Source organism: Anarhichas minor, unplaced genomic scaffold, assembly GCF_050575085.1.
Source record: "Anarhichas minor isolate MPS153535 unplaced genomic scaffold, ASM5057508v1 ptg000017l, whole genome shotgun sequence".
Lineage (NCBI taxonomy): Eukaryota > Metazoa > Chordata > Actinopteri > Perciformes > Anarhichadidae > Anarhichas > Anarhichas minor.
Window position 1 is genome coordinate 6,436,851 of NW_027466463.1, and position 24,729 is coordinate 6,461,579.

Below are 24,729 nucleotides of genomic sequence, written 5' to 3' on the forward strand. Positions count from 1 at the left end.
GACGTCACACGGTGGGCGTTTCACGCGAATGGCGGAAGGGCAGGTGCAACATCAGAACCGAGCAGCATTTTCACAACAACCGTTATTACAACGCAGAGAGGAAAGCTACCGAGGCGGCAGAAAGGCCCGTAGATACGTTGTCTGGCAGAGGAACACAACCGGTCATCTTTTAGTCGTCGGAGAGTCTGGAGGCCGGTCGACATGACTCTGAACCAGAACCACTCGGAGTCCGGCGGAGTCATCATCAACAACAGTGAAAGGTAGCGGGTGCAACGGGGCTAGCTAGCGGTTACCGTTAACTACACAGACACCATACTCATTTAAAACTAAAGACAAACATGTGTCTCTGATAACTTCATTGGAGAAGATACTTTAACGTTAACGTTACATGCCAGCCAGAGGCTTGCAAATTCGACATTCATATCAAGTAACGAGAGCTAACTACCGCTAACTCTGTGTGCTAACTTCAGCCAAATGGCAACTTTTAGCATCAGTTAGCTTATTTGTCATACAACCTGGTGTAATTCTGTCATTATACTTGTCATTTTAACAAAGTGCTTTATGGTACATAAGCATAATTGAAGAGTGGCTTATGATCAGTGCAAAACGACACCAAACATACACACATATATGTTTAAAACGCCATGTTTGTTAACAGAATATTCGGGTTGCTTCTTACGGAACCGGGGTCTCGGACTCGTGGCCTTCAACCTGTTATAGCATCACTGCGCTCAGCTGTAGAAGGCTTCGCGTGGTTACATCCATGTTTACTTGTTGTAAACGTTACATTTAGACAAACCTGTCGAGGGTGACATGTTACTTAATCATTTTGTAACAGTGCCGGAGCATTGACTGCTGCATTGCCTCCTGTCGTCACCACCTGCACTCTGTCCCGCTCTACTATAAAACGTTTGTTTTGTTTTGCGCCGTCCAGACCAAGTCACAGCGAGTCATACATGAACATCGGTGACAGATTCTTCTCGAACATAGAGCAGCGCAATGATAAACCCATTACAGCTAACCCAGAACCAGTAGTAAGCCCTGTCACTAGATGGCCTAATCCTTTTACTCTGGTTCTATTTGCTGAAACCAAGTCATGGGCCATGTATAGTAACTGGACAGTTGCACAATAACCCAGTGATCAAATTTGTTAAGCTGTTTAAAGTGAAAGAGTATGGTAGTGGGGTTTGAGTCATACTGTTTATCAAATACATTTTATTTATTTTTTGTACATTGAAAAAAGGATGTGATAGAAATCATCGCATCGTTGTGTCGTGTGATCCACTGATTGTGTCTGTTTCTGTCCCCAGTGTGTTGATGAACTATGATAACGTGGAGCTTGTCTTCTGCGATGCGGACAGTCTGCCTGAAGCCTTCAGAAAGAGCAAGAAGGGCAGCATCTACCTAACTCCATACCGGGTGAGAGACATGACCCAGATGTCCTATCTGTGATTCAGCCACAGCCTCTTACTGCCACCGTTGACAGCTTGTACAAAACAATCTGTCGAACTCTGAATCAACTAATGAGCAGCATTTGGTTTAGCTTTCCCCAAGTCTTATAAGGGAGTGGGGTTCATGAGTTCAGGTGAGTGCTGAGATGATGTTAGTTGCTGTTGTTTTCTTTCAGGTGATCTTTGTGTCTAAAGGGCGGGACGCACTGCAGTCCTTCATGATGCCCTTCTACCTAATAAAGGGCTGTGAGATCAAGCAACCTGTATTGGGAGCCAACTACATCAAGGGTACCGTCAGCTCAGAGCCTGGAGGTAGGTATATGTGTGCAGGTACATGTGTTTCACTGTTAGGTTACACATGATCGCAGGGTCTTCTGTATCTGTTAGTCTGTTGGGCACACAGTAACTCCAGGGATTCCCTCCTTGTGTTGTCGCTTACAGGTGGCTGGGAGGGCAGTGCTATGTTCAAGCTCATCTTTGCTGCTGGAGGAGCTATAGAGTTTGGCCAGTACATGCTGCAGGTCGCAGCTCAGGGTATGCTTACAAAGCCACATTACCAGTATCTTGTATTCTTGTCCATTGTTTCTTCATGTCTTGCGTTCTCTTGCTGCTTTGTGTCTTGCAGCGTCGAGAGGTCAGCCAGTGACTGCTGGGTTTGGTGGATGCCCTTACATGGCCAACGGGGCTTATGCTTACCCTCCTCCCCCTGCTAACGGGATGTACCCTGCTGGACCTCCACCCGGCTACTCCTACCCCAACCCTCCTCCACCGGGTAGGGGCTGTAATAATCGCAGCCGTTGTCATTATCACCTGGATAAAAATCTCCTTCAACTCGTGTAAGAGTGTTCAGTGTATAGCTGGTCTAATCTGCAGCTCTGTGCATCTGCTATCCAGGTGGATTCTACCCCAACCCTCCAGCGTTTGAAGCGTCTGCGGCCTACATACCTCCGCCTCCTTATTCTGCTCCTCTAGGCCAACAGCCCCCCCACGACCCTGACCTCCCCTCCTCAGCAGCAGGTGAGGCTCCCTGGCAAAGAGTCTCTGACTCCAGTTGACTCCAGGTGTTAATGCGTTGATCAGCCAATGATCAATGCCTTTTTAATTTCCTTTCCCCCGCTCACATTATACCACCCTTTGTACCTCAGGCTTGCTTAGCTTCAGTCATCTAATATATCCCAGGTATTGATCGTAAACTTCTCCTCTCTGTCCCAGCGGAGGCCAAAGCAGCCGAGGCAGCAGCCAGCGCTAGCGGAGCCACACTGCCTCCTACACACGTGTACCTGCCACAGGTAGGGGTCCCTCCGTCCCTCTGCTACACATCTGATGTTGCATTGATTTATCTACCACCTGGCTGAGATACTGATATTTATTATATATTGGTATGAGCTAGTGAGCATCACTCACCTTTTGCACAGTAGTTGTTGAATTGCCACTTGTTCCCTTTATAGAGTGACCAGTATTTGTTATGTTTCTCCATTTAGTTATTTAGGGTTTCCTTCAATTTCTTAACTGGCTGCATGCAGCTATTGTTAATATTTTGTCCAGTGTTTTGGTCAATATTACAGATATCGGTATTTACTTTTTGTTTCTAACTCTTCTAAGAGTTCCTCCCTTTAAGAGCTAGATTTTTAAGGGAATTTTAAAATATACCACTGAATTGTAGCTGAAACAATTAGTCAAATAACTGAATAAGTATTTGGATAAACAATTAATCCTATAATGTTTCAAGCAAACAATTTTCTGTTTCCAGCTTCTAAAATGTGAGGATTTTATGAAATTTAAAGACATCACCTTAGGCTCTGGGAAATTATAGTTTTTCACTATTTTCTGACAATATTATAGACAAACTGATATATATGATATGATATATATGATGAAAATACAATTAATGAGCAGATTACTCAATAATAAAAAGAACGCCGACACTGAATGTAGCAATACACATGCAAAGGAAACATTTTACTCTGCTGAAATTACGAATTTCTTTTATTTGCTTCAAGATAGATTCAGACAGGTTCAGCCAATCACAACAAGCACCGTCACATAAGGCAAAAGCTGCATGGCAACAACCAAAGGAGATCACCTTATTGTTTACATCTCTGGGAAGAAGTAAGGAAATACCCAGAATCACCATATTATCATAAACATCCGGACATTGAAGAGACATTGTTGTGAATTTGGCCTTTTCAGAACATAGACTGTATATCTTGTTTTTATCTTGTGGAGCTAAAAAACTGAGCACTGAAAAAGATAGTTTTCGGTGACAAAAATGTTACAAATAACTCATGAATTGAAGACGTACTGTGAAAGGGTTTATTTTAAAGTTTTAAAATGAAAACACGGACAACTGCCTGACCGGACAACGCTGTGGTAACGACCTGTAGCAAGGTAGCCCCGCCCTAAAGCATAACCTGCTTTATGGTCTATTTGACTCTAAATGGACCATCATTTACTAAATGAACATCATGCTGTGTTGAAGAAGACTTGAAACTAGAGATTGAGACCATAAACTCATGTTTACAATGTTTACTGAGGGAATAAATCAAGAGAGAAGTAGAGCCATTTTCTCATAGACTTCTATACAATCTGACTTCTTTTTGCAATCAGAGGAGTCGCCCCCTGCTGGTCAGTAGAGAGAATGCAAGTTTAAGGCACTTCTGCATTGGCTTCACTTTCATGACCCGGAGGTTGCCGCCTGATTCAGAGGAAAGCAACACACTAATATGGATGAGGTGGTATCTATTGTGCATCAGGAACTACAACGTAAAGGAGTGATGCAAGGATATTTTGGGGCTTTTTTTCTGATCTTTATTCAAGAGGGTGGTCTTTCAATTTGAGAGTATGACTCATTGATTTCATGTTCAGATTTTGCAATGCTTTCCTTCAAAACCCTGTCCTCGCACTCAAATAGCCTCTGCTTACGCTTACATTTGCTCTGCTTCTGCTCAAACTGTATGCTTGCACTCAGATATACCGTTGCTTGCACAGACTCGGCCGTTCTCACACTTACTCCGTGCGCTCGTATGGGCGGAAAAAAGCACGGGCTATTTGAGTGCAAGGGCAGGGTTTTGAGGGGAAGCATTACAAAATTTGAATGTAAAAATCAACGAGTCATGCCCTCAAATTGAAAGACCACCCTCTTGAATAAGATTAATTTCAAAAGGGATTTGTGGTACAGTAGCACACAATATGACAGATCATCAAATTAATCGATACTCAAGTTGTGGAGCTTCGTAGACATAGTAGGCATAACATGTGGCATTCCCTGTTTACCGCAAGGCTTATTGAATGAAGGCTGGGAAACGGTCTAAAGCTGTGCGCTATCACAAATGCGCTGTATAAGTGAAGCTGTGGTGTTGGAGTGTTCCAGCAGATGGCGCTAGAAATAAAGGGATGGCGTCCGCTCAGGTGCTTTTTGGGTGCTCTCGACCTGACGGGCCTTTTTTGCAATGCTTGAATGGATGGCGCTCAATATACAATAGAACGTTTTTAAATAGATAGATTTGTTTCTGGTCTTTTATTAAAGATCTTTACAATAGTTGCAGAATTGTAATTCCCGCCCATAAAGCACCCTCTGTGGATGGCTCAGTGTAACGAATCGATCCTCCTCGAGTTCTACAATCGAGCGCCAGCTAGTGACCCTTTCAGCAAGTGCAGACCAGATTTCACTGAGCGTGTGTTGTCTCAAACCATAACTCTCCTCTCTCCACAGGACAAGCCTCCTCCCTACTCCCCACCAGAAGACAAGAAGAACCAGTAGACCTGCTTGATGTCACCCTCACTGCTCTCTGTCTCTTGTTATCTCTGTCCTACTGGATCACCTTGTTTTCCATTCCATTAACTGGACATCAGGAAGGCTAACGTTTTCCTTTTCACCATGGATCCCTCTTTCTCATCTTCCTCCTCAGTCCATGTGGTTCCACCTTTTCATTCCATTGCTTTCCCACCTCAGCCTACACCTTTTCACATTCATCTGAATTATTCCTATATTGTAATGGGTTTCATTCTCTACAGAAGCACCTTTTACTTGATGGAAATAAGAAGTATTGGTAGCGACCTTTGAGGCCAGAGTTGCCAGAGTTGTCTGGATTTAGAGGCTTTTTTTTCCTTCAATGTCGTTGACAAAACCTTTGTAACCTGACGAGCTATTTTACCATTCAACTGTCTTGCAGGTGTCCCAAGAATCATACCGCCACCCTAAACTTCAGATTCAGCCGAGTTGCGACACTCACTTAGACTTTTTCTATGACTGTCTCATTAAACTAGAATGAATCTAACAATGTTAATTACTTTGCTAGTCTATTCAGAGGCAAGCTGAATGCAGTGTTTTATTTTTCTATTATTTGTGTGTACAGGCTTTTAATATGTAGACTTTTCAAAATGAGATGTTTTCTCGAGAACACTAACCTAGAGGAAAAACGAACTTTTGTAAAGGGAGCGGATTGCAGTGCCGCCTGGTCTGCTTTGACGTGTTTCAGTGGACGAGAGGACCACAAAGATTAGAGCGGCGTCGAGCCCACGCAGTCAATCCCTGATCCTGGATTAGAGGCAGAGAGCGAGGGCGACCGCACTGCCAGAAGGGATTATCTTTACAATGTGCAAGAGCAGAGCAGTTACCCAATGATGTCACTTCCTGTTGTGTCATGCCTCTGAACATTTCGAGAAAACAAATGGTCAGACTCACCGCCAGCCTGCTTCACCTCTCATTCTTCTTATGTACATTGTAGACATTGTAGAAACGAACAAGACCATTCGATGATCTTTCTCACTGTTTCTACTTCCTGTGGTTGTGGTCTTGACTCCCCCCAGTTTGAGGTCGGTCTTTAAATCTGATCTGAGCACCTCAGTATCTGAGTCTCTCCGCTTCTTAGTCACTTATCTGTATACTGTATCTGTGGCACATCCGTGGCTGATTCTTTGCACTCAGAATGCTATGCATCGGGCTCCTGTTCGCTCTGTCATGGCTGTGTGTATGATAATAATAATAATAAAGCTCTGTATTTATTTCAAACTAATTTATTGAATAATTCATGTAAAATGGCTCAAGTACGGAAAACAAAGCATGATCTCAACTCATGCATGTATGCATTGGATTGGATTTTATTAAATGGATCTTGATTCATGTGAAAAAACACTTTCTTTGCCTTTATTTCTACACCGAGCATTGCCAAATCACAAATTGATGGGTATTCCACTAAAAACACAGCACGGTGCATCAGCGTACTCAACATAAACATATTCGAGAGTCTGCACCAGGGGTTATGTTTTATGCCACGAGGCTAAAACGGCATTGGAAGTGTGCTTCTTCCCTTCTCAGAGTCCGTAGTCCTCGTCTGCGTCTCAGACAACTTGTGCAAATCCACAGCAGCTTCCCAAATCCTGACTCATGATGTCCTGAGCCTCAAGTGCCTCAAAGTCACAGCTATTCACTCTTAAGTGCTCATGATTTTTTTTTTTTTAAAGGCCAAAGTCCATTAGAAACATTTGTACATTACAGCAGATTCCATCACAATACTTTCAGCATCAAAGGTTTAAAACTGTACAGGCAGGGCGAATCATTTGTGCATTCGTGCTAAAATCCCAAGATCCCTTCTCAGCCCTGTAGTGTCAGTAGTAATGTACAGCCCACCTACGGTGCTCATGGTACAACAGAGGGCGTTGTACTTTTAACGGGACAGTGTCTAATAAAATGAATTATATTCACGACATCCTGCTGTGGCTTATTGTCCCGTATGCACAACATGAACTGGCTCACTTCCTTCTGAGGCGGAGTTCTGCCCAGAAACCAAAAAAGTTGTGAAAGGTTTGTGCACCAATGAGCAATTTTTCTTTTTTCCCCCACTTGAAGGCCAGTACTTGAACATAACATTTTAAAAATTCAAGTATAACCAGAATTTCCAGACAGCAAGGGTGATGTATTAACTCATTCCTCAACAAATGGCTTCTAACAGCAATGCAAGAAGGTCTCTGGCTTTCTCATACTGCTATATGTGTGTGCCAGTGTAGCCCAGGCAGGATTTCATCTATTTCCATCCCCACATTAGAAGAGCAGACTTGATAAAAAAAAAACCCGGCAGTGGTCAGTTAGAGACGCTTACACCAGGAGGAAATACACGTATTCACTTTCTGGCTGAGATAAGAGTGATTCAACTCAGTGTTTGTCAGCTTAATATAAATCTACAGCAATCAGACGTTAGCTAATCTTAGTTTAAAGACTGGAAACAGCTGGCCTTGCTCTGTCCTAACAGGTAACAAAAGTCACCAACCAGCACCTCTAAAGCTCACCGATTTTAACTCGTTGAAAAAAAAAGTGTAAAAACGACAGGTTGTAGTTTTACGGAAGGTTGTGGACTATTTATTCTACTTCCTGTAGTCTCCACTGGTTGCCAGGTAATGCGTTAATTAGACTGTTTCCAGCCTTTATGCTAAGCTAGGCTAACCGGCTACTGGCTGTAGCTTCTTTACCAAAAATCTCCCAAAAATGAACTATTTCTTCAGAGGTGACCAGAGTCGGGCACAGTACTGTACTCTCTGGTTTCTAACTAATCCCTCGATGGATTTCATAATAATGTGTATTGCCTTGCAGTGAAACAAGGAAACTCAATTTTGTGTAGTGAAAGTACAATAGTCTGACACACTGAGTTGAGGGGATTGGGCTTTTCCTTCGTGAAAGCAGACGTCTATCCTAAAATGAGGGTTATTTCATCTATGCTGTGAAGAAATGATGTATTGTCGTCCTTACAATAGAACCCTGAGGCTCTTTGGGACCAGAGTTTGAGACCAGTTCCTTAGCTGTTATTGTTGTGTGGTAAGTAATTATGTAATAAGTCACAGCCAGGTGGACAGTTTGCAGGTAGAAGGCCGACTACAGTCAGTTCTTCTGCTTAAAACATTGTAGGAAGAAAGTTATTGTAAAGAAGGAAAAAAAGGAAACAAAACCTCCCAAATGTTTAAGGGGGATCCTCTATGTTGAGTCTGCTAGTGCCTTTGTTTGATAGTGCTTCTCATTACTGAGCTCCCTTCTTCCTTTTTATGATTCAGCTCATGTGGAGCAGAGGGTGACGCTGACCCCCTCACCTATCCAGCAGGCGGGGAACAGCTCCCGGCTGAAGGCACAGTGGAAGGCGTGGAGCCTGGTCTGCCCGTCTCCGTAGTAGGTGAGCGTCCCCGCCTCGTAGTCCAGCAGCATGCCGATGCGGCTGTGCTGCGAGAGGCCGGCCAGAGTCTCCCGCCGGCCGTTGTGCCAGGCGCTGAGCTGATGCTGGTCCAGCTGCAGGCTCCAGGACAGCTCGTTCATACCCACCATGCACCGCTTGCCCTTCTCCTTCCTGGGGATGGTCTCGTAGGTCACCTGATGAGAAGCGGGGGGGGGGGGGGGGGAGTGAATTGTGTGCCTCACAAAGGAAGCAGACCCTGGAGGAAAAGTCAGATGATCACCTAAAGAAATGAAGTGCTACCCTGTTGTGCAGAAACGCCAATATTAATGACAAAAAGGCAATGGCTGGGTCTTCCAAAACGACCACTCAGCAGATTTGTGCATGGCAGACAAGGTTCACCTGCAAAATACTTTTTTAGTAACTGTACCTCTTAACTGACTCAGTTATCTTTTTTTTTAATCCTAGAAGTTTGTCAGACTTTCCCCCGTTCATCCATGACCATCAGCCAATCAAATCAAAACTACTGGCTCTAGAAAGCGGAGTAGCGTCGTCTGCAAACTCCAATGTTTCCACGTGTAACTGGATGCATGTCGGGATTTTGCAAGTTCATACGATTTTCATTGCAACACTGGACGTGATTTTTGGAGAAGCGCTGCCTGTGTCCTTTTGGTGCTCATGTAAACAAATATACATATAATATTTTATATTATATGTAATATTTACTGTCATTATATTTCAGAGAAGGTGGACATTTCTACGGCACACTTGGCAACTCACACCGAAACATGGCATGATATATGGCACTACGGATAAGAGGAAAGACATGGATTTTTGATTTTGGAGGGAACCGTCCCTTTAAGATCGCATTGTGATTCCTGTTCAACTCGGCTAGTTTTCCTGAATATCGGAGCTTTACTGAACCACTCTCAAAAGAACAGCGTACAAACACACGACATGCGAGGTTCCTTACCCCGAGGTAGGCCCAGGGCTTGGACACCTCCAGCTCCCAGTAGTGCTGTCCACAAGTGAAGCCCTGAAAGCAGAGCACCTGCCACGTGTGGTCGAAGCGCGCTTCATTGGCCGGGACGGGGCGTGGCCCGGAGGTCAGGTGCTCCGCCTTCCGGTACTCCTGGGACAGAAACAGGTGCCCGTTGGCCGTGCGGGGGTCAAAGGTCAGAGCGCACCGGTCTGTTATGCGGAAGAAAGGAATGAGACGGTTTGAAGCAGGAACAGATATAACCACAGTGTTAGCATGCGTTTGTGTTTCAACTTACAAAGTCAATCTATGGTCACAGGAATAACATTGCTGTCCCCAACTTTGGCTTTTCATAATTAATGTCATCCAAACACTGGAGCTTATTACCCTGCTGCGCTTCTGCAAATGAATTATATCCAGAAGAACCAGAGAATCAGGTTGATAATTAGTACTAAGGACTCACAAGCGCTGAGGCCCTCCTTCCCACCCGGGTGGCACGGAGTGGCTGGACTGGGAACCACAGCTAGGATCGGCTTCTTATCCTGAGGAGAACCTGGAGGCCAAAGACAATGTAAAGAACACAGAGCAAAGATTGGGGAACAAGCCGCTGGCAATTCAAGCTAAATTGCCACCGAGGGAAACATCGTGTTACCATCTTCGTCCGGACCCACAGCGGCGCTCACAGCTTTCTCTAGGTCCTCAAACACCAGCTTGGAGACTCGGGTAAGGACATCGGTGACGCCGTTCAATCGCTCTGGAAGGTTTGGCGTTACATCTGTGGGAATATCTTTGAAACGTGGAACTTCTAGGACCATCGATTCCTGTGAAGAGATATGCATTTGAAAAGAAAGCCTCGATGATTTAGCGGTTGATGATGTTCTTCTCTCCTTATGTTAGTAGATAGGGGGGCATCTCACTGTTTCAGTGCAATATAGTCGTAGTGTGACATAACAGTCTTTCCATTTGAGCCAAATGGTTGCGTAAAGGTACAAACCTTGATGAGATCTGTATCAGAGAGGTCATGCACCGCCGCTATCTGTCCCTGGCTCTCTCGTAGTATCTGGGAGCGCTGCTCGAGTTCAGCTAGCCGTGCCTCCGCCTCGGCGATGGCAGCTTCTTTCTGCTCCTCAATGAAGCGCTCTGTAGCCTCCTGCTTCTCAGCCAGTGTTTTAATCAGGGAGAAGAACTTGACACTGACCCAGGAAGAAGTCTGCTGAAGAGTCACCTATTTATTGGAAAGTGTAGAATCATTCCTCGAGCCTGCTTTGAGGAATTTGGCCTCATGTGGTTAACGGTGTCCAGTCCGAATTCTTTTTTTCCCAGACTTTTTTATTTATCTACAATATCAAGCTTCATCTGCAGCTGTGTCACCAAAGACCTGAACATTTCATGTTTTACTTACATGTCTTGCGGGCGTGCTATTCCTATTTAAATGTGTGTGAGACAGCAGCAGGAGGTGAGAGTCAACACCGCTTGAAAAACATTTGATTAAAAGTCAGGGTGGGATCACTTTAACACACAGCAGGAGTTGGATTAAGCCTTCGACCCACTTTCACAGAGGGAACAGTTTGTGGTTTACCTTAGCTTGATTGATATTCTCAGCCAAGTCCACAATACTTTTCTGCGTCTCTTCAGTGAGTTTCCCGACCTCCGTACTCTTCCTTTCCAGCAGCAGCTGTAAAGAACACACGTCAGAGTCAGACTGGACACTTCACATAGTCACGATCACAGTGCCCTTTGATACCGCAGTAAGTCCATGTTACAACACCAGCTACACAACCGTGGTGGCATCGTGTTACTTTACCTCTTGATTTTCCCTTTCGGCCTCTAACAAGACCTTCTCGTGGTTCACGCACTCTGAGATGCCACACTCGCAGCACACAGACATTTTGTCCTGCCTGCAGTAATAAACCAGAGGCTTTTTATGGCGGTCACACAGCAGCATGGGTCTCGCCCCTTCGCCTCCCCTCATGAGCGACTCTCTGCAGGAGGGGTCGGTGCTGTTTGCAGCCTCGGTCAAGACCGACATGGACACATTACGCTTGAGGATGGGCCTGGTGGCGAACTCCTCGTTGCAGATTGGGCACCGAGGTCCGATATCGGCCTTGCTCTTGGTGTCCCAGTGAATGGTGATGCACCTTTGACAGAAGGTGTGACCGCAGGGGATGGTGACGGGGATCCGGAAACGCTCCAGGCATATGACGCAGTTCAGGGTTGAATTCTGAGACTCCATCTCTGAAGGGTGAGCAGCCATCTCTGTGAAAAAGAGAGCAGAAGGAAGAGGTTGGTCATGATGTGATAGAACTCCAACGTATAAGTGTATCATATGCGTGCACCATGACAGTAATGTAACATAACTGTGTATCTGTAATAAGAGGTTAGTATCACATTTTAAGCCATTTATAAAGAAAGACTTTCCCAAAAGGGTTAAAAAAAAACAATTTAACAGCCCCAATTTTTGTTAGTGCCAGTTATCAGACCGTGCAGCAGCAAAGCCACGGACAAGCAGCGATACAAGGCTCAGTCCAAATGGTAACGCACATTAACTTAGCCAAATAGAAAGAAGAGCTAACGTTTGCTAACATTAGCCTGGATTCAGGTCAGTGGACGTTAGCTACTGTAGAACGTAGGGACAAATAATAATAGTCAACACATCACAACAGTCTGGTGACTTGACTGTAAATAAGCGCTCACTTTTAAGCACAACCCTATACATCATATAAAACGACACAATATATTGTCTTACCCTCTCAACAGATAAATACATTCGTGCACGGCATTTGTGTGAATACTGAATGTCGTCAGACGAAGCTTCCCTGATGACGACAGACGCAAAAATGATGCCTTCATGTGCTGTTGGGAAAATTGAGAAACGGAGATAATTAGAGTCTAACACTAACTACATTGTTACTACCATGTAATACACGGAGATACATTGTAACACTGGTATTGTTACAGTGTTATATTTTTTACAATAACATTCGATGTCTGCTGCCATTCATTTGCTGTTTTGTAACATTGCAGATAAATCCTGTTAAAAAGTATAAAAGTAACTGATTATTATCACAAACCCAAAACTATACCGCTCTGTTTTTCATTCCAGACGATAGATGTGTGCTAAAATACAGAAAATGTAACATAATATGTTATCGTTAGTGTCTGCTAGTAGACTACGGTTTGTCAATACTACAGAAAACAAATAAAGCTACATTTGCTCGGACTCTTTTTGCTTCTCTCGGCCACCGTATCTTCTGGGGAAAAAAAGAAAAAAATCACTCCAAGATGGCGCTGCGCACAGTTTGCGTCGCTGCCCTGCGAACTGGGACAGATTTAGGGGTCAATAATGCGAGGACATTTGTCTCGACAGGTATTGTAACGACATTGCTAAATTCTATTGTGTTCACATTCCGGTATTCCTGCCCGGGCTCCATTCAGTATTGCGTGTACGACAGGTTACATTCGTTACCACGCTCTCTTCTTCTTCTGTGGAGAAAGACATTCCACTAACTTACAAATACAAATGAGACAATTGAATGTGGTGTATTGTTTTGAAAGGGAAACATAAGAACAAGATACAAAACCCAGCTCAGGAATAGTAAATGTCAGTACTGACAGGGTTACCTATCTCACATAGCGGTTACTTACTACCAACAAGAAAATAGCATCCTTGTGTGTGTGTGTGTGTGTGTGTGTGTGTGTGTGTGTGTGTGTGTGTGTGTGTGTGTGTGTGTGTGTGTGTGTGTGTGTGTGTGTGTGTGTGTGTGTGTGTGTGTGTGTGTGTGTGTGTGATAAACCGCTAGTGTGAACCAAACATGAAAGGTGAAGGAAGTGCTGTGTAACTAACTAACTGGTGGGGATGTGTCCACACAACAGCATTCCTCTGCAGACAGATACCACCTTTGGGTCCAATGCCTAATGACGAGATTGACGTTCAAAACCTGGAGTCAGTAGAGAAGTATCGCAGCTACACTCGTTACTTAAAACAAGCTGAGGAAGCAAAGAACCAGCCTGCCTGGTGGAAGACCTACAAGAGCTACGTGGAAAGGACTGACCCCGAGCACGGTGAGACACGAAGGAGGGACCTACTGTTGACGGTGATTCTCCAGTGGTGGGAACTTGTCAATGGCTAAACGATTGGTCAAGAATTGTATTTTGTCCCAGAGGAAACCTGTGAAATCAACAATGCAAATGAGGGTTTTGCTTTGCTTGCAGGTGCTGAGAAAGTGGACATTGGACTTCCGTACTATCGACCCGGCAGGACCAAAGAAGCGAGGGAGAGGAAGCAGGTGATGAAGGAGAACAAGAAGAACGTGGAGCTGGAGAGGGCTTGTCGTCTGCGAACTTGTAAGCTGACACACTTTCACGATACGGGGAATACCAAAGCGTTTCTAATTGATAAGTGAATATATTCGTTAACTTATTTTCCCCATCTTTACCCCACCAGTTAAGATCCCTCTGGATCAAGTGCAGGAAAGGTGGGAGAAGAGCAGCGGTCCGTTTCATATAAAGAGACTGGCCGACCACTACGGAGTCTTCAGGGATCTCTTCCCCATGGCATATTTCCTTCCTCAAGTCTCTCTCCGGATCTGCTATAGCCAGGACAACAGTGGTCAAGTGCATTATGGGAATCGGCTGACACCAACAGAAGTACGTAAATGGACTGGAGGTTTTACAGTGCCCTAATATAGCCTGTAATTGATATTCTAAAGACCAAGGTCCCTTGAAGTTAAACTTTCTGTCTGCATCCTCCAACACGTCACCCCTTCCCTGCATTCTGTATGTCTAGGCTTCTTCTGTTCCTCAAATCGCCTTTGATGCGGAGGAGGGCTCCCTGTGGACCATTCTGCTCACCTGTCCAGGTCAGCATCAGCTACCACAGGAGGCCTTTCAGGAATGAATCAACATATTCATCGATTCTCAGCATTTACGGGCCGCCTAAAAAAAAAAACATGTATCGTCTTTTTCAGATGAGCATCTTCTGGATAACGAGGCAGAATACGTCCACTGGCTAGTGTGAGTACTTAAAGTCAACGGTGCTTTAATTTGTGCAGCAAAGCTTTAAAAATGTGATTATAATTGATGACAAATATAAATTACAGTTTCCATCAATTTACCTTTTTTTCAATTCATGCTTAATCCTGAATTTCAGTTATAATAAAAATATAATAAGTTTATTTTTACTTCACTTGGATATTTGAGCTTCACTGTGCATAATAACGTAAGTGCTGAGTTTGACACTAGAAGAGCGTCTTCACATTTCTCTGCTGAAGATGGGAAGTTCACTGTGCTCACCTTACATCTTACATGTGGACGTAAAAGTAGGATTTTGTGACATCACAGCTAGTTTGGAGCCAATCCTGGTCCAGTATGCAGCTGACAGTGTGATCGGAGCGATGTGGAAACTTGAAACCTCCGGTGCACAGACGCTAAGAGTGGACTTTTCAGTGAAGCAGGAGACCTCTTGTGGCCAACAGTCAAACGTTGACAACATTTGCATATCCATTGATTTAGATTTTTTTAGAAGGAGTAAATGCAATTTAAAGAATTTTCCACGACTACCGCCTTAAACGACCTGTGTTTCTGTAGAGGGAACATACCTGGCGGAGCAGTGCAGGCCGGGGAAGAGCTGTGTCACTACATGCCCCCGTTCCCTGCACGAGGAACGGGCTTCCACCGCTACATTTATGTCCTCTTCAAGCAAGACGGACCCATCAACTTCCAGGAGGAGGTCAGGCCGTCGCCATGGTGAGCTATATGAAATATAACCGCATCATTCACATATACTTGTACACTCACTGCTGCATAGGATTATAAACTGTATTGTCAAGCATACGTGTTAGTGCATGTTCTTGTATAGCATCTTAGACACTAAGCATGTGTTGGCTCTTCCCCCGTAGCCATTCTCTGGTGGATCGCTCATTTAAGACGATGGATTTCTACAGAAAGCACCAGGACAACATGACACCTGCAGGCTTGTCCTTCTTCCAGTGCCAGTGGGACGAATCTGTCACCGACACCTTTCACACCACACTCAGTGAGTCACGCTAACGCTCACAGATCAAGCGCAACTTTGGTCTTCTGACATTTTCCTTTTCTTTCTGAGTTTTTAGGACAACAAGGTTGTGTGTGCGCTTGTCTGGTAACCATAAAGCCTCTCTGCTGTACCTTCTCCCTGTAGACATGAGGGAGCCAGTGTTTGAGTTCATCCGGCCTCCAGTGTACCACCCTCCACAGGTCAAATACCCTCATCGACAGCCCCTACGCTACCTGGACAGATACAGAGATGAAAAGAAGCACAGCTATGGAATATATTGATAAGGACACACGCACTCACAGAGTGGAGAAAACACATTTCCTTGCAAATGTCACAGTTGGCTTATTTATGTTAAATAAAAATAAAGCATTTTATTTTATTTTTGAGATTGAATTCTGTTAAAACCTGCCAAGGAGGTTATTTTTTAGTCCTGTTGGATGTTATGTGTGTGTTTTAGTTGGAAACTGACAACAGATATTTTGGACTTAAAGGGGAACTCCACATGTATTCACAGGTCTTGGGAGTACTACCCTTTAAAGTGAAAGATAAAATTCCTTCACTTTTACTTTTTTTCGTACACCTAATAAAAATATGAGCAATGTGGCCGACACAGGTCCTTGTCTCGAATTGACTGTTTCTGCAGAGCCGACGTGATCACCAAAGAACTGCTCTTAAATGTCACTCCTGCACTTCACTGTAAGTAGGGAGGATGTCACTTGATAAATGTGCCGCATTCTTCACACCAAACAAACAAACCTTTTGACTCTTAAACTGCCACTTAAGCAAAGGCTTAAGTGTAATCCTTTGAAGTGTGATACAAACAAGCCCAGGATCTAGAATCCAATTGAAAGGTTGTGAGATGGGGCATCTCTGGCAAAATTGTTCCAAGAATATTTTTAACCTTTGTTTTAAAATTTCCTGTTGTTGAAATGATAGATTTAGAGGATTGTGCATCCTTGGAAGAGGGATGTGAACTTGTACTTGGACAGTGTAACCCTTCTTGATACTGAAAAGTTAGGCCAACATGCTTGCTCTTCTATATGCTGTTAAAACCCAAAACATACCAAGGTTTGTTTTTTAAATTTTTGTTCGTTCTCTTCTCATTAGGATAATTCTACAGTATTATCATAGTCAACATGTTCATGTGAATTGCCTGACTCATACATGATTGTGTACTAATGTACAGACTGAATGAGTATAACTTGTGGTTTTCATCATAGAGTCCTTAAAGTATAAGATAAAAAACAATACCACGGTATGGTAAGCTGTGAGGACAACTCAATTTAAGATTGTTACTCTGGTGTAGTCTGCATTGACAATTATAGAGGTCAAAGGTTTACCCCTTTGTCAACATTTAAATGTTGTAGTTTGGCTCCAGTCTTGAATGGATGATATATGTTTTTCAGATCACCAGATGTAACTGCTTATTGAGCCTGCAGCTTCAAATCTTCTTGTCAGCACAAACGGGAAGAAAACCCCAAAGCTTCGCAAGCTTTCATACAAACATCACTATACATTAGTACATGGAGATTGATGACCTCACATAAATCCCAGAATAGCTTTGTGCTCCTTCAACATTAGTAGCTCTAATCAGACACAATAACTGCAAACACCTCCGTGGGTGTGCAGGGTTATAATATGTCATATTTTATAAGTTGATAACACATATAGCGTAACGCTAGCGGCATTGTGGCTCTCAACATCTATCAGGTGGATTGCTATGGAATTGGCTACATGTATCCAATGTCCAGAGAGGATACATTTGATTCTAATGACAGTTGCTGGCGATAGACAGTCTTTTTTTATTGTGACATAAAAGTAACTAGTAACTATAGCAGATGAATACATGTAGAGTAAAAATGCAAAATTTGAAGTACTGTAAATCAGAATAAATTGTTTTGGCCAGACTTTTCAGACTTTTCCAACTAGCACTGACTCTCTGAAGAGAGAGCCAATTAGAGCTGATCAGCAACAGCTGTGATAACTGCACAATGGGGTTATTTAACCTGCCATGTGGCACAGGTAGCATTTTCTGTTGGTGACTGAAACGATGGGAGCTTTTTGGGCCTTGTTTATTTGTATGCTGACTGTCTGGCTTACCAAAGGTATTTATATTTGTTCTGTTTGAAGCTTGTATTCAATAAATTGGTAGTTGAGTATAGCGAAAGTTAGGTATGTTAATTTCTTAATTCCTGAAATGCCATTTAGCGGTGACAAGTTTGTCTTATGTGCAATCAAACAGCAAAAACCTTTGATTAACAGAAACTACTGTGTCCATAGGCTCTTGTTTGCCTGTTGGTGGCTCAACTGAAAGCAGCGCTAATGGGCTACAGAGGAGAATGAGAGGTGAGAATATTGGTGACTATTTTAACATTTGAGATTTTCTGAGCTCCTTCCTGACACCAAATTTCTTTTGTACTTTAGATCTGCCTCCCAATGACCTCTCCATAAAGAAGGCCCTTACACTTCACTATTCACATGAGGCCATGTCTGTGCGAAAGTATAAAAAAGGTGAGCAGGTTCTGCTTAACGCTATTGCAAAAATGCAAGTTTGTGTACAGCTCAGGGTCCTGGTGTCATAATGTGGTTAGTTCAGTTTTCATTAATGCTTTGTCTGGCTTTTGGTGTTTGGATTCCAAAAAAATGTCTAAGCTACATTGACCATGAGATTTCAGGTATACAGTTGCTGCGTATTTGTCATTGGACACCGTGAGAGGTGTATGTACTGTCGTGTTGTAGTAAAACATATATATTTAAAATCTTTAAAGCCAAATATTAAGAAAGTGTTTGCCTTAAGTTTATGAACAGAGAATTCTGAAAGCACTGTAAAAGTCTAGAGAAGTTGAAAATCACTTCTTAGATTTAAATTTATTAATCGAATGTCTTTATTTCAGTGACAGTGGAAGCCAATGAAGTGAATGTTGAGGCATCAGCTCTCTACCTAAAAGTTATTGTTGAAAGCAACAATGAGAACCGCTCCCTGGCCGACGGCGGCCTGATGGCCAAGGGCAACGGGTCCCTCCTGGCCGGCGGCGGCCTGATGGCCAAGGGCAACGGGTCCCTCCTGGCCGGCGGCGGCCTGATGGCCAAGGGCAACGGGTCCCTCCTGGCCGGCGGCGGCCTGATGGCCAAGGGCAACGGCTCCCTCCTGGCCGACGGCGGCCTGATGGCCAAGGGCAACGGCTCCCTCCTGGCCGACGGCGGCCTGATGGCCAAGGGCAACGGCTCCCTCCTGGCCGGCGGCGGCCTGATGGCCAAGGGCAACGGGTCCCTCCTGGCCGGCGGCGGCCTGATGGCCAAGGGCAACGGGTCCCTCCTGGCCGGCGGCGGCCTGATGGCCAAGGGCAACGGCTCCCTCCTGGCCGGCGGCGGCCTGATGGCCAAGGGCAACGGGTCCCTCCTGGCCGACGGCGGCCTGATGGCCAAGGGCAACGGCGAGAACCGCTCCCTGGCCGACGGCTGCTAAACAGTAGCGTCTTTCTGCTTGTCCGTACTTTTATGTTTTGAATAAAACTTTTTGAATGATATTTTGGTTTCCTTATTTCTCTGGGGAGGGGAAGACGAATGGGGTCTGACAAAGTGCATCCTGGGATTTGATTCTGTACTGTAGTCCCGCAGTGGAAAAATGTACAGGATTACAGCAGCATTTTAAATGGTGCAAACAAGAGACATAGTAAAAACAAGTATAAATGGTAACAAATATTATATATACAGACATTTTTTATTGCACGGAATATTTATACAGCGCAGATTTTTCTTGTGTTTTCAACTGGGAGCACAGGTGTCACTGTGCTTGCTGACCTTAAAGGCCTGCAGCTTCAAATCTTATCTTCAGCACATACAGAAAGAAAGCCCCAAAGCTTGTACATGGAGATTGGTGACCTCACATAAATCCCAGAATAGCTTTGTGCTCCTTCAACATTTGTAGCTCTAATCAGACACAATAACTGCAAACACCGTGGGTGTGCAGGGTTATAATGTCATATTTTATAAGTTGATAACGCTAGTGGCATTGTGGCTCTCAACATCTATCAGGTGGATTGCTATGGAATTGGCTACATGTATCCAATGTCCAGAGAGGATACATTTGATTCTAATGACAGTTGCTGGCGATTAGACAGTCTTTTTTTATTGTGACATAAAAGTAACTAGTAACTATAGCAGATGAATACATGTAGAGTAAAAATGCAAAATTTGAAGTACTGTAAATCAGAATAAAATGTTTTGGCCAGACTTTTCCTTTTGTAAAAAAATCTTGAGTGTGTTGGGTTGGAAGCTGTTCATCTTTTATAGTCGTCTCCCAAATACAACCTTCATTGCAAGTAGTTGTCTGAAAAGGAGGGGTATCTTTGAAATCTTCCATTTTCCCCATTTGTGGAGCATTGTCAGTGTTTGGACCTTAAGCGAGATTGTATTTAAAATGATGATTGCTCCTTAACATACATCAAAAAACAGTCATCAAATTAATAAATACAACATTCTCAGAGTTTTATGAACTGATAGATTGTATAATATTTTTCACAGGAAAGGGCTGCATCTCAACTAGCACTGACTCTCTGAAGAGAGAGCCAATTAGAGCTGATCAGCAACAGCTGTGATAACTGCACAATGGGGTTATTTAACCTGCCATGTGGCACAGGTAGCATTTTCTGTTGGTGACTGAAACGATGGGTGCTTTTTGGGCCTTGTTTATTTGTGTGCTGACTGTCTGGCTTACCAAAGGTATTTATATTTGTTCTGTTTGAAGCTTGTATTCAATAAATTGGTAGTTGAGTATAGCGAAAGTTGGGTATGTTAATTTCTTAATTCCTGAAATGCCATTTAGCGGTGACAAGTTTGTCTTTACAGATTGAAATATAAATCAGTGGCGGGCCGTGCATTTTATACCTGGGCCTTCACTGCTGTCATTATGACGCCACAGCTACGGTTATTCTTTGTTTCGTGTAAAAATGAAGCTCAACACATATAAATACACTAACTGCAGAGTGCAGATACATGAATACGCTGAGAGTGTGTCTCCTCTCTACTCTGACTGCAGCTGGGACTGCAGCGCGAGGCTGCTGTGAGAGTATAGCCGCCTGTGAGTGCTTTGGGGCGGCGGAGGGTCTCACGGCAGCACCCGCTGCTCGTATACACTATGACCACTCAACATGTCTGCTGTGAAAAAGCTCTTTGGCTCATTAGAAAGTGAATTAAGTAGATCATTAAAAAGAATCACAAGTCTCTAGTTTTACAATGAACCATCATGTCTGCAGATATGAATGTTAGGTCATTAAAGGGTTCTTCCACTGAAATCCTTCATCAAGATAGGTATGCATCTGCTCTCAATCCTCTTTTGTTAGGATTTTGCTTCAACTCTTCTCTCCCTGACATGTCTTGCACTGCTGCGCCCTCAGGTGGTGGAGGTCTACTACGGCGTCCTGAAGGAGACCAGCTCCAAATAGGGACCATAATGAGGGAACCAAGGGAAGGTGACCTTTCTTTACTGATTAAAATGTAATAAATGAAATGAAGGACTTCAGCAGAATTTCCACTTTTCTCTTTTTCTCTAAGTTTACAGATGTTCTTTGTCATAACATCTGTATAAAGCCCATGCAGTCAGATGAACCTGTTGAAAGAAGAAGATTACTGCTGGACCCCGACTCATGACCCCCTCTTCCCGTCCTCTCTGCATGATTATGAACCTGCTGCCAAAGTGAAGTTCCCATCAAGTACAAAGCAAACAGACCACTATACATGGTAGCTTCATTAGTTTTCCTCAAACCAAGAAACCAACAGGACTTCTGGACTAATCTGGTTGCATGCATGGAAAGAATTGGAGACGGACTCTGCTGCTGTGTGATGACTACGAGTATTTAATGAACTCATAATTAAAATAAATAATATTAGGCTAAATATAAACGGGGAACAAATAGAACATCAGTAGTAACCCAGTGAATTTATTCTGACATGTTACACACTTTGATGAGCATTTCAATCTGTAAAAGACTGAATATGTTTTTTTTGCTGATGTCTGTGTGTGCACGTCCATCAATTAAAGCTACAAATGAACCATCTGTAACAAAGAAGCTTGTCATTTCTTCATAGTCACATGTGGACTTGATCTCAGTGGATGAAACGTTACATCACAGAGATGAGTTGTGATCGTAAGAACGCGCGTGAACAAAATGGACGTGAAGGATTCCAAGGTTGCTCGGTTTCGTCTTCACGTGCAGCATTGTGCTTGAATTCACACTTTACTGCAGTGTAAATATATACTTTATTACACCTATAGTTAATTCTATGTAAGATATACATATTCACTTTTGGAAAGTATTGCTGTTGTAAAATAAAATTCACTTTAACAGTGGGATTTCCTAAGATTTCGTGCCAAGAACCTTTACATTTGGTAATCATAAGGAAAACAGAGACAAAATCCTTAAACAGTTGTGTTGATTTAGTTTCTGCAGGCATTTCTTCAAAAGAACTTGCCATTTTAAGTAAATATTCATTGAGTTGTAATTTACAGTAATATTGAAAAACTTAAGTGTCCATATTTGTTGTATTATATACTTTCTTGTAAAAACATTTTTACAAATCACTTCATTTGCAGGAAATAACTCGAAATGATGGGGCCAGTAATACAAGTGATAAAACTTTATTGATAACGTGTCAAAAATCAATCAATCAGTTCATACATTCATTTATGTCAAGTGGAAGGAGCCAGTTTCATGCTATTTAAACCTAATTTGCATATAGAATGCTCTTTGACATCCACATAGAATCATGATGACACTGAGGGAATCCTTCATTCCAGTTAAACAACTAGGATGTGAGTCAGCTCTTCCACAGACAGAAGATCAAGAAGGCACCAGGCCCAGAAGGTGTGTCACCCTCGTGCCTGAACGTCTGTGCTGACCAGCTGGCCCCCATCTTCACACAGATCTTCAACCGATCACTGGAGCTGTGTGAAGTCCCCTCCTGCTTCAAACGCTCCACGATCATCCCGGTCCCCAAGAAATCCTCCATCACAGGATTAAATGACTACAGGCCCGTCGCCCTGACGTCTGTGGTCATGAAACTCTCCCAGCTCACTGTGCCAGCCTCCACCTGTCAGTGGATCACAAACTTTCTGACAGACAGGACGCAGCAGGTGAGGCTGGGAAAAATCACATCCAGCACCCAGACTATCAGCACTGGCGCCCCCCAGGGATGTGTGCTCTCCCCACTGCTATTCTCCCTCTACAACACCAACGACTGCACCTCAGAGGAACCGTCTGTTAAACTCCTGAAGTTCGCAAACGACACAACGGTCATCGGCCTCATCAGGGACAGTGATGAGTCTGCATACAGATGGGAGGTTGAACAGCTGGTCCTCTGGTGTGGCCAGAACAACCTGTAGCTGAACAAGCTCAAAACTGTGGAGATGACAGTGGACTTCAGGAGGAGCCCCCCAACACAGATAATCCCATGTTACCTCCTCCTGCTTGTTCTTGCCGTTGGTGAGGGATTTTAAACTTTTTGCCACAATCATTTCTAGTATACATGTAAATCCTGGGTCAGCTGGTTTTATTTTAGTCCCCACATCAAACTGACATTTGTTAACTTTGTGCTTTGTGTCCCTCAGGATTCACACAGTACACACACATGTGTATTCAACTGAAAGAGGTCCAGCAGGAGGTGCAGATGCTCAAACAGTGGACGAACACACTTGTTCCCCTTGCAGACACAATGGCAAACTTCGCCTTAGAATCGCTGGGTGAGTCGTCATCATCATCTTCATCATCGTCTCATACATGTGCTTTATTGTGGTACTTGTTCAGGGGTTGATTTCTAACTTTGTATGTGTGTCCTTAACTTGTGTGCATGCAGGAGCCAGAGTTTTACATCACTTATCGTCGGACACATATTGCAACAAAGGAGCTGGAATATTGGATAGACAATTCTTCGTGTGCTATCCATCCAAAGCACAACGAAGAGTGATCCAGGTAGGAATTACAGCCACATTGCTTCACAGTGTCTTGTAATTACACTTTTGAAACTTCTGGTATATAATATCAAAGAACATGGAGGTAACAGTTGCAAAATTTAATTATTAAATTAAATTAATAATGTGAGCTCCAGAGCAATAGACAAAACTGGTACCGTCTGCGTTATTTGAGAAATTAGTGGTGAGATTTAACATGGAGTCTAATGGAGCAGTTGGTTGGAGTTCATGTGGCTCTGCGGCTCCTTGAGCCAAATGTGTAAGTCCGTTGGATTCCATAGACACTTTACTGCGACCAGCACAACATTTCCAAGCTTTTTGGCCAAAATGGTGTTTCAAGAGTAAAAATTGTGGGAGCTGGAGCAATTTGTTTGTAAAAATCACAGAAGATTTTCAAGCTCCGCTCCACTCTGACAGTTATGCTCTTAACGAGCCGTGCAATACACACCCATTATAAAATCTGAAACAGACCCAAAATTTTCCTGAAACTTAATCTGTGACTTCATGAAAACTGTGATAGCTATCAAAATGTCCCTTTGGCTCAATAAAGTGCAGCGTTTTGTCTACGTTTTAAACTTTGAATCATGTTTCTACGTTAATGTACGGCTAGTCAATATGGGCCCAAAGTTAAGTTTTTTTTAGCTCTCTTCAAGCCGGAACCCCATTCAAGTGAATGGAGAAATTTTGCTCAGTTTTTGTGGATTTTCGGGAATTTTCGGGAAAACCGCTTGGCGAATCGCTCCGAAAAATAGTTTCCTCACTTTTCCCGATCAGGCCGCACGTTTTGATGTATTTTTCACGCCGCTGTTGGCAGCGCTGTGTGAGGAGAGGCGGGCTAAACTTTTGGATAAATCTTATGATTATTATAATTAAGCCCGATGGATAATATACAGTGTGCTTTGGCACAGGCAGTTTTACTGCCTTGTGCCACAAAGCCACACTGAATAAGGTTGTCTTTGACCATTATAATGTTTCCATCATCTGTAATCCTCTGCAAGTACTCTCAAAGAACTCTTAATCTCTTCATGTCTTTATTATAACATCATTCATGGTGCATGACGTGGCCAGTGGGAGCAGCAGTTTGCTCTGTAACATCACCTATGCCTGTAATTTCTTTGCATTCTTGGATTTGATCAGTCTGTTGT

The 24,729-nt window shown here is 43.5% G+C and overlaps 3 protein-coding genes across 4 annotated transcripts; 2 read left to right on the plus strand and 1 right to left on the minus strand.

Moving 5' to 3' along the window:
- The first annotated feature begins 3 nt into the window (after window positions 1-3).
- Window positions 4-6,583, plus strand: wbp2 (WW domain binding protein 2). Of its 2 annotated transcripts, none has more exons than XM_076093141.1 (8): window positions 4-260; window positions 1,311-1,419; window positions 1,628-1,763; window positions 1,893-1,985; window positions 2,077-2,223; window positions 2,346-2,468; window positions 2,664-2,740; window positions 4,059-6,583. In XM_076093141.1, the coding sequence occupies exons 1-8, from the start codon at window positions 202-204 to the stop codon at window positions 4,224-4,226; spliced, it is 912 nt and encodes a 303-aa protein (XP_075949256.1). In that variant the 5' UTR covers window positions 4-201; the 3' UTR covers window positions 4,227-6,583. The 2 variants fall into 2 exon arrangements, with proteins under 2 accessions (XP_075949256.1, XP_075949258.1); XM_076093143.1 differs by having other exon boundaries at window positions 6-260; window positions 5,164-6,583.
- Window positions 6,452-12,437, minus strand: trim65 (tripartite motif containing 65). The gene is made up of 8 exons (XM_076093139.1): window positions 12,331-12,437; window positions 11,389-11,840; window positions 11,164-11,259; window positions 10,579-10,809; window positions 10,237-10,405; window positions 10,048-10,137; window positions 9,579-9,796; window positions 6,452-8,802 (listed from the first exon to the last, which is right to left on the minus strand). The coding sequence occupies exons 2-8, from the start codon at window positions 11,836-11,838 to the stop codon at window positions 8,494-8,496; spliced, it is 1,563 nt and encodes a 520-aa protein (XP_075949254.1). The 5' UTR covers window positions 11,839-11,840; window positions 12,331-12,437; the 3' UTR covers window positions 6,452-8,493.
- Window positions 12,438-12,825: 388 nt separating this feature from the next.
- mrpl38 (mitochondrial ribosomal protein L38) lies at window positions 12,826-15,997 on the plus strand. The gene is made up of 9 exons (XM_076093140.1): window positions 12,826-12,951; window positions 13,458-13,646; window positions 13,797-13,928; window positions 14,029-14,231; window positions 14,371-14,443; window positions 14,552-14,597; window positions 15,171-15,329; window positions 15,482-15,618; window positions 15,763-15,997. Exons 1-9 carry the CDS (start codon window positions 12,867-12,869, stop codon window positions 15,897-15,899), a joined length of 1,161 nt encoding a protein of 386 aa, XP_075949255.1. The 5' UTR covers window positions 12,826-12,866; the 3' UTR covers window positions 15,900-15,997.
- The last annotated feature ends 8,732 nt before the right edge of the window (window positions 15,998-24,729 follow it).

Coding starts and splice junctions, on each gene's coding strand:
- wbp2 (XM_076093141.1), top strand. CDS start 202: ATGACTCTGAACCAGAACCACTCGGAGTCCGGCGGAGTCATCATCAAC. Junction 261..1,310: donor ATCATCAACAACAGTGAAAG/GTAGCGGGTGCA, acceptor TTCTGTCCCCAG/TGTGTTGATGAACTATGATA. Junction 2,224..2,345: donor CCCCAACCCTCCTCCACCGG/GTAGGGGCTGTA, acceptor TCTGCTATCCAG/GTGGATTCTACCCCAACCCT.
- trim65 (XM_076093139.1), bottom strand. CDS start 11,838: ATGGCTGCTCACCCTTCAGAGATGGAGTCTCAGAATTCAACCCTGAAC. Junction 10,138..10,236: donor TGTGGGTCCGGACGAAGATG/GTAACACGATGT, acceptor TTTGGCCTCCAG/GTTCTCCTCAGGATAAGAAG. Junction 9,797..10,047: donor GAAGGAGGGCCTCAGCGCTT/GTGAGTCCTTAG, acceptor TCCGCATAACAG/ACCGGTGCGCTCTGACCTTT.
- mrpl38 (XM_076093140.1), top strand. CDS start 12,867: ATGGCGCTGCGCACAGTTTGCGTCGCTGCCCTGCGAACTGGGACAGAT. Junction 13,929..14,028: donor GGCTTGTCGTCTGCGAACTT/GTAAGCTGACAC, acceptor TTACCCCACCAG/TTAAGATCCCTCTGGATCAA. Junction 14,598..15,170: donor GAATACGTCCACTGGCTAGT/GTGAGTACTTAA, acceptor GTGTTTCTGTAG/AGGGAACATACCTGGCGGAG.